Below are 13568 nucleotides of genomic sequence, written 5' to 3'. Positions count from 1 at the left end.
CCCAATAAGACTTGTTTTCAGCTGTTTTGTCAGTGTGCCCAAATGAACACAACCCTGGAGAGGTCAAGGGTTTTCCTGAGCCGGTGTACAGGGATTGTAGAGATGGGGTTACTAATACAGGTTCACTGGGTGTAAAGGAATGATATAGGGGTATCTTCAGGTGCAGAAGGGGATTAAATATGACAGGGTCACTCACTACATATGTTTAGAGGCCTTAAAGTAATAATGTTGTTCTGTCTGTGTTACTGTATTGTATACACTGACTGAGGTCATGGTGTGTTCAACACAGTGAGCAGGTGTTGGAGAGGACATGCAGGAACTGCCCTCCCTGTGTGAGATATCTACCTCTACTCCCCATGCACCTCACACACACACACTCACACCTCTTGTTGGCCTCAGATGTCTGTGTGGGTACTGATTTAGTGACAACATCTGGTTTACACCAGTAAGGCCGGGCTCTTGAGAGAGTTTCTGAGAGCCTGTCACAGCTGATGAATTGCAGGCTTTGGTTTGGGTGGAGGTGTGGGGGGCAGGGTGAGAGAGGGAGGTTTTAGCAGAGGAAAAAAGCCTTGGCAAAGGATGAAAACAGTGGGATTTTCTTGGGAGTGTAAATGTAAATCAACCAACCTGGCACATTATGAGAATACAGGAAAATAGAAAAATAGAGTGGATGCGGTAATGTCCATAGACTCTCATGGCTGACATGGTACAGTCCCCCTAAGACAGGTGCAGGGATGACAAGAGAGCTGTAGTGTACCACTCCCTAACAAAGACCCAGGGGTGAACCATTCTAAACACCCCCCATTTAAGAGCTGGATAAAAGGTTTAAAAAATAATGGGCATATAAAAGAACACCTTCACTTGTAGTAGTGATGTTGGTTCTATTTAAGTTATTCAAACCTCTGGGAAGCAGTATTCTTGCCAACTTCTGTCATGTTATTGAGGGGGATTGAGAAAAGAAAAGGCTTACTCAGAGCCCACAAATCAAATCATCCTATATAACTTATTTATCCAGTTCATATCATTTCTCAGGAAGCTCAATTTTATGTTCTTGTAATTTCGGAGTTTTCGTCTGCAAGATGTTTCTTTAGAACCATCCCAACTCGAATCTTAAATATTTCTGGTCTACTATATCCATTGCGTAATGCGGTACCAAAAGAAGCGTACATTTTACACCGGACTTGTGGATATGGTTATTGAGCTAGTGGACGTCAAATTATACATCTGGCGTTAGGACCCCGTGGTTGAGCGCAGGGACATTACCCGCTGCACTGTCCGGATGGGCACACTAAACACTCATTACAATAAATCGTCTCGTAACCTGAAGTTGAAGGAGTCCCCCAGTCTGAAAGTGACACCGACAACATCAATTTGAAGGAGGGGGAGCACGTGGTTAAGTAAGTCTTATAAATCTCCCTCTTCAACCAGCCGCATGCTGTTGTGCCACTGGCAACACCAGTTCTGTGGACCGATTTTCAGCAAGAAGGGATGGAGGAACGCGTCAACGGTCTACCATTGTATTAAAAGGAAATACCGATTATCTTTATACTTCAACGTACTTGCCATACTTTTGATTTTTTAAATGCCGTATTTTCTCCATTTATATTGACCCAACACATGCGTTATTACAACTTTAATAGGTTATATATCCTCGAGACGACACCTTGCGAGTACCAGGACGGGTAGTTGTTTTTACTGTGGTATGTTCTTCTGTCAAGAACGGCGATGCAACTGCTCAGCGAAGCCCACGTTGATTTTGAGATAGAGAAATCAAAGACGGACTTGTGCTGAGCGTGGTACTGGCCACAGTTGGAGAGCTCGCAGCGCTCTGATGCGGTGGAGGTGTGCGCTAACCCACAGGCTACGTCTGTTCTGTACAACTGGAGATAGCGAGCTAGCTGGTTGTAGTTTGTTTTGCTTCAAGATTTTTGTATTAAACTTTGATTGGCATTTAATGGCCACAATTCGGTCTTTTTCGTTTGGACAATTGTAACTTTACGCGCTTTTATTATGCGTTTATTGGGAAGTGATTGGTAATATCATACATAGCCTACTGCTGCTGTCTGCTCTCCGCTGCCCATATAACGGATTTTACAGATTATTTCACCCTCATGGTTGTTGAATGGATTTCCAGGTACAATTTGAAATACTGTGCTGAAACTGGGATCACAAAACTACCACGTTTCCCAATATTTAGGCTACAAGTAGTTACGTGTATAGGCCTATATATAGTTGTCCCAAAAAAATCCTATATTTTGGCGTTTTTAAACTTTTTTTTTTATATATTCCGTTTCCGTTATTTAAATTCCCTTTCCAAGGCCGGTTTATATTTTTTTTGTCAAGATTTCAAGACGCTGCTGTAGTCTACTTTTAGAGTTCACAATGAACTACTGCGTTTTAAGTCTTCTCCTGACCTTGGATTTAGCCACTGTGGCCGTCAGTTTGTCTACATGCAGTACGCTGGACATGGATCAGTTTATGAAAAAGCGCATAGAAGCCATCCGGGGACAGATACTGAGCAAGCTGAAGCTCACGAGCCCCCCGGAGACATACCCAGAGCCCGAGGAGGTGTCCCGGGATATCATCGCCATCTATAACAGCACGAGGGACCTGTTGCAGGAGAAAGCCAACGAACGGGCGGCGACGTGTGAGCGCCAACGAAGCGAGGAGGAGTACTATGCAAAGGAGGTTCACAAAATCGACATGCAACCCCCCTACCCCTCTGAGAGTAAGTGTGTGTGTGTTTGTGTGTGTGTGCGCGCGCCTGAATGCGTGCAAGAGCGCACGCGTATAACGGTTAAACGCATAATTGAAAAAGTCCAATAACCAGTAATTACCCACTGGACACAGAAGTCAGTTCAACGTATAGTTTTGATCTACATTTGGTTGAGTTGTCTTACTAAAGTGAAATCAGCAAAACATGTCACCATGTCATTGGATTTAGGTTAAAAGTTGGGTGACTTTTTGCGAATCGAATCAGTTTTCCACTTTGAGTTTTGGGGTTGAAATGACGTGGAAACAACGTTGATTCAACCAGTTTTTGCCCAGAGGGTAGTATTATCTGCAAAGTATTCAGAGATCGCCATTCCCTTTATGTAAGTCATCATGTGTGTTTATGATTATTTTGGGGAAACTATAGAAACTATTCCTGGCACTGTTGCATCCAGGCAGGTAAAACAACGATAATGCGAACCCTGCAGGTCGGCCTGTGCTGCTAGAGCGGTCATCGAAAAAAATAAAATAAGTTGCCTGACATTAACTTCTCGTGAGATAGGGGGATATATTTCCTCCTAGGCTGTCTCCCGGCGCCGCCTTCAGAATGTATTATTGCATAGTTATGAGGTAGTAGAAGCAACTACAATGAAACACTGATCCAATACTTACCCCGATGGCAAAGGACTTATTAACACGTAGAGAGACCTATGAGTATTTATATCACATTGAAAGAGTGGATTATACCAGTGATAACCTAACATTCTCAGTGGGCGGCCTCTGAATTCCTGTTTTCCCTGACTGCTATAAACCCTATAAAAATGTATAATACACTTACACTTCAAGTACTTAATTGTTTACATGTCAAAAGCACCAAAAGCAGGAAAATCTAAAATATTGTCAGAATAGTTTTGTTCCTTTCATCTCAGGAGGCAGGGGGTGATATTGAGAAAGTGGTGTGTGTTTTGTGTGACCACTCCCAAATTGGATTGGATTAATAGGAGTCTGAGACTGGGCTCCCAGAGTCACTACAATTATCTACATTTTTACATACACATTCATATTTTCAAAGTCATGGTTGTCTAAACACAATAATAATATTAAACACTGATATTGTGCCATTTATTCTGTAATAATTTTTTATCCTCCAGATCAAATGTGAGTACACGGCATGGAGGAAAAATTAATTGGGAGATATTTTATATGCCCCAAGGTATATTTTGCTTTAAATATTATGCTTGGCCCTGCCCGTTGTATAAATACCCTAAATATGAATAGATCAGGCAATGTGCCAAGTGCAGTCAGGAAGGCATTTACAGGGTATAAATAATCCTGAGTCAACATCCAGAGAAAAAGGCCAGATTATTTTATTTATTTATCCTATTTAATCTTCACTTCATAAATTGCTCCACTCTTTAGCTCCTGGGAGGAAAGATGACAAAGAGAGAGACGGGAGAGAGAAAGTGAGAGAGAAAGAGAGCGAGAGGGAGAGGGAGTCAAACCACCAGTTGTTAGTCCCATAGTGCACAGCCAAAGACTATACATTTTTTAAACAGTCGACTGTGTGTGTAATACAGTGTCGACGTGAGAATGTCTTTGCCAGCGAAAAATGCACACAGACACACAAACACACAAGGGTATCAACCTTATTTGGTAGGGCGCCAGGAAGTCCTCAGAGGCAGCACTGCGGGGCACAACGGCACTGGAACCCGCACTAAAATGTGCAAGGGGGAGAGGATGGGCTGTGGAGTGGAGTGGGCCGGAGCAAGGGGGAGATGGGTTGGGTTGGGTTGAGGGAGGGGGTGGTGGGGGGAGAGACAGAGGCCTGGCAGGGCCCACAGTGCACTATTTAAACCAGCGAGCAGGCATTGTACATATACTACTGTATGCTGCCCTGGGCTCTGCTCTGCCACTTGCTCCATGGAAAATTCCTGCAGGAGACCCACTGTTGCTGGGCTGTGGAGTGGTTGGTAGAAAGATAACATATCCTTCCCCCATCCCCATCTCTTTCTCATCTCCCCACTCCTTTTTGCCCCTCATTGATACTCATTGGCCCCCATTTAAACTCTTCCAAATGTTTGCCTTCTCTCACCCCCCCCCCCCCCCCTCTTCCCAATCTCATGTGTGTGTGCGTGCTGCATGCATTGCCTGCGTGTGTGCTTGCATCTTTTTCAACCTTGTCACCTAGGCTATGTCATGGGACAGTCTCTCATGATGCTGCATTAGTCTCATCCATGATGGACTAGTCTCATCCATGATGGACTGTACAAACTGAACAAGCTAATACAGCATTTTCCTGTTAGCAAGCCCTCATTGCCCTATACAGAAATGCTTGTTTAGCATAGCCCTGTCTACTCTCTTAAGTTATTGTATGTCTCCAGTGTGCTATAGCTCTCCTATGGACTAGAGCCTTCCAGGAACACAGTGACCCTAGTGTGTGTGTCTGTTGGGGGATAGTTTTGCCATTCCCTTTACCGTGGCACATGGTTTGTGTATTATACTAAGCTGTCTTTATGATTGGTGTATGTATGTTTAAACTATATGTGTTGCTTGCTTTTATAAAATGGGATTTAGATGATGTCATGTACACAGCATCGTTCAAAGGCAGGGGTTAAACTAATAGCCTCATAATTTAGCAGCACATTAATTCTGACTTGTCCTTCATGGGCTCCCGAGTGGCGCAGCGGTCTAAGGCACTGCATCTTAGTGCTTGAGGCGTCACTACAGACCCCCTGGTTCGATTCCAGGCTGTATCACAACCGACCGTGATTGGGAGTCCCATAGGGATTGGCCGGTGTAGGCCGTCATTGTAAATAAGAATTCGTTCTTAAATGACTTGCCTAGTTAAATAAAGGTTAAATAAATAAAAAAACATGTGCAAACCTTTATCAAGTATGGTAACGGTTGGAGAGGAGAAAACATTATAGCCTAGACTTAGAAGGATGGCATCGTGAGAGTAGCATCACCTATGCCGTCTTGTCCTTGTGATATGACAGGAATGCTGGTTGGTTAATATTTAGCAGTGGTGGAAAAAGTACCAATTGTCATACTTGAGTAAAAGTAAAGATAACTTAATAGAAAATGACTCAAGTAAAAGTGAAAGTCACCCAGTAAAATACTACTTGAGTAAAAGTCTAAAAGTATTTGGTTTTAAAGATACTTAAGTATCAAAAGTAAATGTAATTGCAAAAATATACTTAAGCATCAAAATATAAAAGTATAAATCATTTCAAATCCCTTATTTTAAGCAAACCAGATGGCATCATTTTCTTTTTTCTTTTTTAAATTTACGGATAGGCAGGGGCACACTCCAACACTCAGACATAATTTACAAACAAAGCATTTGTGCTTAGTGAGTCCGCCAGATCAGAGGCAGTAGGGATGACCAAGGAGGTTCTCTTGATAAGTGCGTGCATTGGACCATTTTCCAGTCCTGCTAAACATTCAAAATGTAACGAGTACTTTTGGGTTTCAGGGAAAATGTAAGGAGTAAAAAGTACATACTTTTCTTTAGGAATGTAGTGAAGTAAAAGTAAAAGTAGTCAAAAATATAAATAGTACTTTACACCACTGAAACAAGTAACAACTTTACAATGCAAAGTGTTATAGCTGTACTTGAATATAGAACATTCTGCTCATTTATATACTGAACAAAAATATAAACGCAACATGCAACAATTTCAAAGATGTTACTGAGTTACAGTTCATATGAGGAAATCAGTCAACTGAAATAAAATTGTTGGGCCCTTATCTATGGATTTCACATGACTTGGGCAAGGGCGCAGCCATGGGTGGGCCTGGGAGGGCATAGGCCCACCCACTTGGGAGCCAGGCCCACCTACTGAGGAGCCAGGCCCAGCCAATCAGAATGAGTTTTTCCCCACAAAAGGGCTTTATTACAGACAGAAATACTCCTCAGCACCCCTTCAGACGATCCTGCAGGTGAAGAAGCCGGATGTAGAGGTCCTGGGCTGGCGTGGTTACACATGGTCTACGGTTGTGAGGCCGGTTGGACGTTCTGCCAAATTCTCTAAAATGACATTGGAGGCAGCTTATGGTAGAGAAATTAACATTACATTCTCTGGCAAAAGCTCTGGTGGACATTCCTGCGGTCAGTATGCCAATTGCACGCTCCCTCAAAACATGAGACACCTGTGGTATTGTGTTGTGTGACAAAACTGCACATTTTAGAGTGTCCTTTTATTGTCCCCAGCACAAGGTGCACCTGTGTAAGGATCATGCTGTTTAATCAGCTTCTTGATATGCCACACCTGTCAGGTGGAGGGATTATCTTGGCAAAGGAGAAATGCTCACTAACAGGGATGTAAACAAATTTGTGCTAAAAGTTTGAGCGAAATATGCTTTTTGTGTGTATGGAACATTTCTGGGATCTTTTATTTCAGCTCATGAAACATGGGACCAACATTTTACATGTTGTGTTTTATATTTTTGTTCAGTATAGAAGTGCAATCCTCATTCAGAGCAGCCTATTCCTCCCATAATTTTAGTCATATCACTGGGAGAGTTTGTATTAAATTATATGTGGCATTTGATTTACATTGTTAACTTTTGAAATGTACATTGTCGAATAGAACAGTACAGTGTACATTGTGTAGTACAATTTACTACACTATCTAAATTACACTCAACGCATTAGACATTGATATTTTGTACTCACAGAAAATCACTTGATATATTTCCAATTTATGAGACGTTGTTGGGCAAACATTTCAAAGTGATTTAAGAGAGGTCAGCCGTTAAGGAGCTAGCACAGTGAGTGGAAAACATCTACAGTGGGGAAAAAAAGTATTTAGTCAGCCACCAATTGTGCAAGTTCTCCCACTTAAAAAGATGAGAGGCCTGTAATTTTCATCATAGGTACACATCAACTATGACAGACAAATTGAGAGAAAAAAATCCAGAAAATCACATTTGTAGGATTTGTAATGAATTTATTTGCAAATTATGGTGGAAAATAAGTATTTGGTCACCTACAAACAAGCAAGGTTTCTGGCTCTCACAGACCTGTAACTTCTTCTTTAAGAGGCTCCTCTGTCCTCCACTCGTTACCTGTATTAATGGCACCTGTTTGAACTTGTTATCAGTATAAAAGACACCTGTCCACAACCTCAAACAGTCACACTCCAAACTCCACTATGGCCAAGACCAAAGAGCTGTCAAAGGGCACCAGAAACAAAATTGTAGACCTGCACCAGGCTGGGAAGACTGAATCTACAATAGGTAAGCAGCTTGGTTTGAAGAAATCAACTGTGGGAGCAATTATTAGGAAATGGAAGATATACAAGACCACTGATAATCTCCCTCGATCTGGGGCTCCACGCAAGATCTCACCCCGTGGGGTCAAAATGATCACAAGAACGGTGAGCAAAAATCCCAGAACCACACGGGGGGACCTAGTGAATGACCTGCAGAGAGCTGGGACCAAAGTAACAAAGCCTACCATCAGTAACACACTACGCCGCCAGGGACTCAAATCCTGCAGTGCCAGACGTGTCCCCCTGCTTAAGCCAGTACATGTCCAGGCCCGTCTGAAGAGTGCATTTGGATGATCCAGAAGAGGATTGGGAGAATGTCATATGGTCAGATGAAACCAAAATAGAACTTTTTGGTAAAAACTCAACTCGTCGTGTTTGGAGGACAAAGAATGCTGAGTTGCATCCAAAGAACACCATACCTACTGTGAAGCATGGGGGTGGAAACATCATGCTTTGGGGCTGTTTTTCTGCAAAGGGACCTGGACGACTGATCAGTGTAAAGGAAAGAATGAATGGGGCCATGTATCGTGAGATTTTGAGTGAAAACCTCCTTCCATCAGCAAGGGCATTGAAGATGAAACGTGGCTGGGTCTTTCAGCATGACAATGATCCCAAACACACCGCCCGGGCAACGAAGTAGTGGCTTCGTAAGAAGCATTTCAAGGTCCTGGAGTGGCCCAGCCAGTCTCCAGATCTCAAGCACATAGAAAATCTTTGGAGGGAGTTGAAAGTCTGTGTTGCCCAGCGACAGCCCCAAAACATCACTGCTCTAGAGGAGATCTGCATGGAGGAATGGGCCAAAATACCAGCAACAGTGTGTGAAAACCTTGTGAAGACTTACAGAAAACGTTTGACCTGTGTCATTGCCAACAAAGGGTATATAACAAAGTATTGAGAAACTTTTGTTATTGACCAAATACTTATTTTCCACCATAATTTGCAAATAAATTCATAAAAAATCCTACAATGTGATTTTCTGGATTTTTTCTTCTTATTTTGTCTGTCATAGTTGATGTGTACCTATGATGAAAATTACAGGCCTCTCATCTTTTTAAGTGGGAGAACTTGCACAATTGGTGGCTGACTAAATACTTTTTTCCCCCACTGTACCTGTTGTACCAGCGTAAATAGAGACTACATGTTGATTCTGCCTTTATTTGGTAATGTAGGTTCAAAGGAGCACTTATTAGCTAGCCTTTCGGTAACACGTCAGTACATTACACTTCGAACAGGTTCTGAACCTCAAACTTTACATGGTTAAAATAAAATGCATTATGGCAGGTTTGAATCACTTTAGATTTGGAGTGCTTCAGTGTTATTCACTCATAAAGCCTCATTGATATACATTTACATTTTAGTCTTTTAGCAGATGCTCTTATCCAGAGCGACTTACAGTTAGATATACACTGTAGTTTGGTATAGTTAAGAAACGCTTTTTAAGTGCAGTAACACAACTCTACTGAGGTAAATTAATGTAACATGAACGTGATAGAACAATGTCCATGTTACTGATCTGTGACAAGCTATGATGCTGATGAATAAGTCTGGAACCAACAGGACCCTGAACAGCTTCTACCCCCAAGCCATAAGACTGCTAAACAGTAAGTTAGTTAACCAATAGCTACTTGGACTATCTGCATTGACCCTTTTTGCACTAACTCTTGACTCATGACATACAATGCTGCTGCTGTTTATTATCTATCCTGTTGTCTTTATCGCTACCTACTCTATATGTACAGTGCATTCGGAAAGTATTCAGACCCCTTCCCTTTTTCCATATTTTGTTACGTTACAGCCTTATTCTAAAATTGATTAAAAACATTTTTCTTCTCATCAATCTACACACAATACCCCATATTGACAAAGCTAAAACAGGTTTTTAAAAACAGAAATACCTTATTTACATAAGTATTCAGACCCTTTGCTATGAGACTCGAAATTGAGCTCAGGTGCATCCTGTTTCCATTGCTTATCCTTGAGATGTTTCTACAACTTGATTGGAGTCCACCTGTGCTAAATTCAATTGATTGGACATGATTTGGAAAGGCACACACCTGTCTATACAAGGTCCCACAGCTGACAGTGCATGTCAGAGCAGAAACCAAGCTATGAGGTCAAAGGAATTGTCCGTAGAGCTCCGAGACAGGATTGTGTCGAGGCACAGATCTGGGGAAGTGTACCAAAATATGTCTGCAGCATTGAAGGTCCCCAAGAACACAGTGGCCTCCATCATTCTTAAATGGAAGAAGTTTGGAACCACCAAGACTCTTCCTAAAGCTGGCCTTCCTGCCAAACTGAGCAATCGGGGGAGAAGGGGCTTGGTCAGGGAGGTGACCAAGAACCAGATGGTCACTCTTTGGCCTGAATGCCAAAGGAAATGTCTGGAGGAAACCTGGCACCATCCCTACGGTGAAGCATGGTGGTGGCAGCATCATGCTGTGGGGATGTTTTTCAGCTGCAGGGACTGGGAGACTAGTCAGGTGTAAAGTACAGCTGAACGGAGCAAAGTACAGAGAGATCCTTGATGAAAACCTGCTCCAGAGCACTCAGGAACTCAGACTGGGGCGAAGGTTCACCAACCCTAAGCACACAGCCAAGACAACGCAGGAGTGGCTTCAGGACAAGTCTCTGAATGTCCTTGAGTGGCCCGGATTTGAACCCTATCGAACATCTCTAGAGAGACCTTAAAATAACTGCTGCGATGCTCCCCATCCAACCTGACAGAGCTTGAGAGGATCTGCAGAGAAGAATGGGAGAAACTCCCCAAATACAGGTGTGCCAAGCTTGTAGCATCATACCCAAGAAGACTCGAGGCTGTAATCGCTGCCAAAGGTGCTTCAACAAAGTACTGAGTAAAGGGTCTGAATACTTGTAAATGTGATATTTCAGTATTTTATTTTTAATAAGTTAGCAAAAAATTATAAAAAACAGTTTTTGCATTGTCATTATGGGATATTGTGTGTAGGTTGATGAGAGAGAGAAAAAAAACAATTTGATCCATTTTAAAATAAGGCTGTAACATAACAAAATGTGGAAGAAGTCAAGAGGTCTGAATACTTTCCGAATGCAATGTACATATGTACCTCAATTACCACGTGCCCCTTCACATCGACTCTGTACTGGTAGCCCGTGTATATAGCCAAGTTATCACTACTCAATGTGTATTTATTCCTCGTTATTATTTTTCTATTAATTCAATTTTTTTCTCTCTGCATTGTTGGGAAGGGCCCGTAAGTAAGCATTTCACTGTTAGTCTACACCTGTTGTTTACGAAGCTTGTGACAAATACAATTTGATTTGATTTTGATTTGTTATTTTGCTTTTGTGCAGTTTTTTGTTCTTCATAATATCACTCTCCTAAGGTGAGCTAGCTATCCTAGTGCTGTGTAATATCACTCTCCTAAGGTGAGCTAGCTATCCTAGTGCTGTGTAGAGACATTCTTCTGGTGAGAGTTTGCAGAGGGGCCATATAATAAGAAAGGCCCAGTGTGTGTGTGCCAAGTGTTTGAGTTACAGAATGACTTCTAATCAGCTTTTTAAACTGTCTGCAGGAAGGATGTCACTTTTATTATGGGAAGCAGAGAGTGTCAGACTTACATAGATCTTAAAAGACAAATGGACAGTTATGATTAGCACTGCTTGTATTGAGATTGAATGGTGTGTATTGTGTGCATGTGTGTGTCCCCGTGTTTGTTTGTTTACTTGTGTGCTTGTGTGCATTCAAGCATGTATGTGCATGTGTCCAATGCAGCCGTTTTTTATCTCAATATCAAATAATTTCTGGGTAACAATTAAGTACCTTACTGAGATTGTTTTAAATTAAAATGGTCAAAAACAAACAAAAATAGCTTCTTAGCGAAAAACTATTTCTCAAGCAAGATTTTCGCTAGGACTGTTTGGGTGTGGTGAGGGGAAAACGAGCTGTTATTGGCAGAGAGGTTTGGAACTCTCTTTCTTATTGGTCTATTAACTAATTTACCGCCTGGTGATGTCACCAGGCAGGCCAAAACTCCATCCCACCAAAACAGGCAGAAATTTCAGGCGGTCTTTTGAAACAGCTCTTACACTAAAATAGCATTATCATCATTTGCACAATTTCACAGTATTATTCCAACCTCATAGTACAGGAAAATCATGTTTTTGACTTCACTGGGCCTTTAATATAATATCAGCGTCTTTGTTAGTTTGTGTTTGACTGCTGGTGTATGTGTGTTTGGATGTGTTAGCTCAGTATGTTGAAGCCTTGTATGTGTTGAGCCTGGTGTGGCTCGATGTGTGTGATGGATTATGTTTAGTTAGTTTAAGTGAACACTCTTGCCTATTTCCCCTGCACTTTTGTAAATAAACATGGTCATGTGGCGTGTGTGTGCGTGCGTCTGTATGTGTGTTCGTGTATGTGTTGCTGCTTTGTGAGGAGAGGGCTGTACAAACAACAGCCAAACAGATTAACATAAACACTTTGTGGAGAGCGGGCCCATTTGAACTGTTTGGGGGCGAGTCAAAGCCTCACGCTCACGCTGCGTTTGCCACAATCATTAACTGCATCTGACTTTCACCAAGCAGTTTCAAAGGAGAGGGATTTTCCTGGGGTTGGTGCCACAGTACCTCAAGCAATTGCACATCAGTCTTGAAGGGATATTGTCCGAAAGCAACTCCTATAGTCAATGTGTTGCGCCTTTATCCCTGCTTCAGGTATATGGCTGTGATACATAATCCTATGTCTTTCTTATACTGGTGGCTATATTGTTGCTGTGTCATGGAGTTGAGTTCTATCATAATGAAACTCTGTTTGATGTGTAATCATAATGCCATGTAGCCTAGGTGTTGTGTAGTTCTTTGACTGAGGGATCTATAGTAGGTCTTTGTCAGTGTCAGTTTCTCTGCTGTTGTACATCCTGTTGATGTCTCATCGGTGCTCTTAGAGAGGGAGAAGGAGAGAGAGAGACAGAGCCAGGAGGTATCAGCAGCAGCAGCACTGTGGGGTTGTTGTTGAGAATGGGGCTCGATCCTCCATTAAACTTACGCAAGACCTGGACGCTGCTGCCATTTGAACTGGAGGACAACCGTGGCCAAGCAGCATTGCGTAACCGAGGGAAAGATAGAAAAATAAACGGGGAAAGAGAGAGAAAGAGTAAGCAAAAGAATAACAAATGTTCCTCCGACAACTTTTCGTATTGTTTACAACAATGGGACAGGTTCCCATGTAAGATGATACTCTAACATGAGTGATAGAAGGGAATGAGAGCTAGTGCTGTTGTTAGTGGAGGGCAGTTTAGTGAATGTGTCCTGCAGAGAGGCACGTTTTATGGGACTGTTGAATGTGTGATTGCGGTTTGTAATGTTATGCAATCGTCGAGCAGAGGATAGTGTATTGAAGTGTGTGTCATAGTGTTCCGAAGGTTTATGTATTCAGCGATTAATGAGGTGAGGTATTCTCCCACTGAGTTTGGACCAGGCCACTGCTACCCAGCATGCATGCACACTCTCTCTCGCTCTTGCTCGCTCCCTCTCGCTCTCTTTTGCTTTCTCTCGACTCTCTCTCATACACACACACACACACACACACACATTTAAACACAA

The 13568-nt window shown here is 42.3% G+C and overlaps 1 protein-coding gene across 1 annotated transcript in view; it reads left to right on the top strand.

The window, feature by feature from the left end:
* The first annotated feature begins 1383 nt into the window (after positions 1–1383).
* Positions 1384–13568, top strand: part of LOC311140868 (transforming growth factor beta-2 proprotein-like) — a 48188-nt gene continuing 36003 nt past the window's right edge. The window contains exon 1 of the mRNA XM_084176145.1: positions 1384–2728. Coding sequence (XP_084032271.1) covers positions 2383–2728 — 346 coding nt within the window. The 5' untranslated portion in view covers positions 1384–2382. The remainder of the gene's footprint in view (positions 2729–13568) is intronic.

Source organism: Coregonus lavaretus (genome assembly GCF_964263955.1).
Source record: "Coregonus lavaretus genome assembly, chromosome: 13".
Lineage (NCBI taxonomy): Eukaryota > Metazoa > Chordata > Actinopteri > Salmoniformes > Salmonidae > Coregonus > Coregonus lavaretus.
This window is presented reverse-complemented; position numbering and strand designations above follow the sequence as displayed.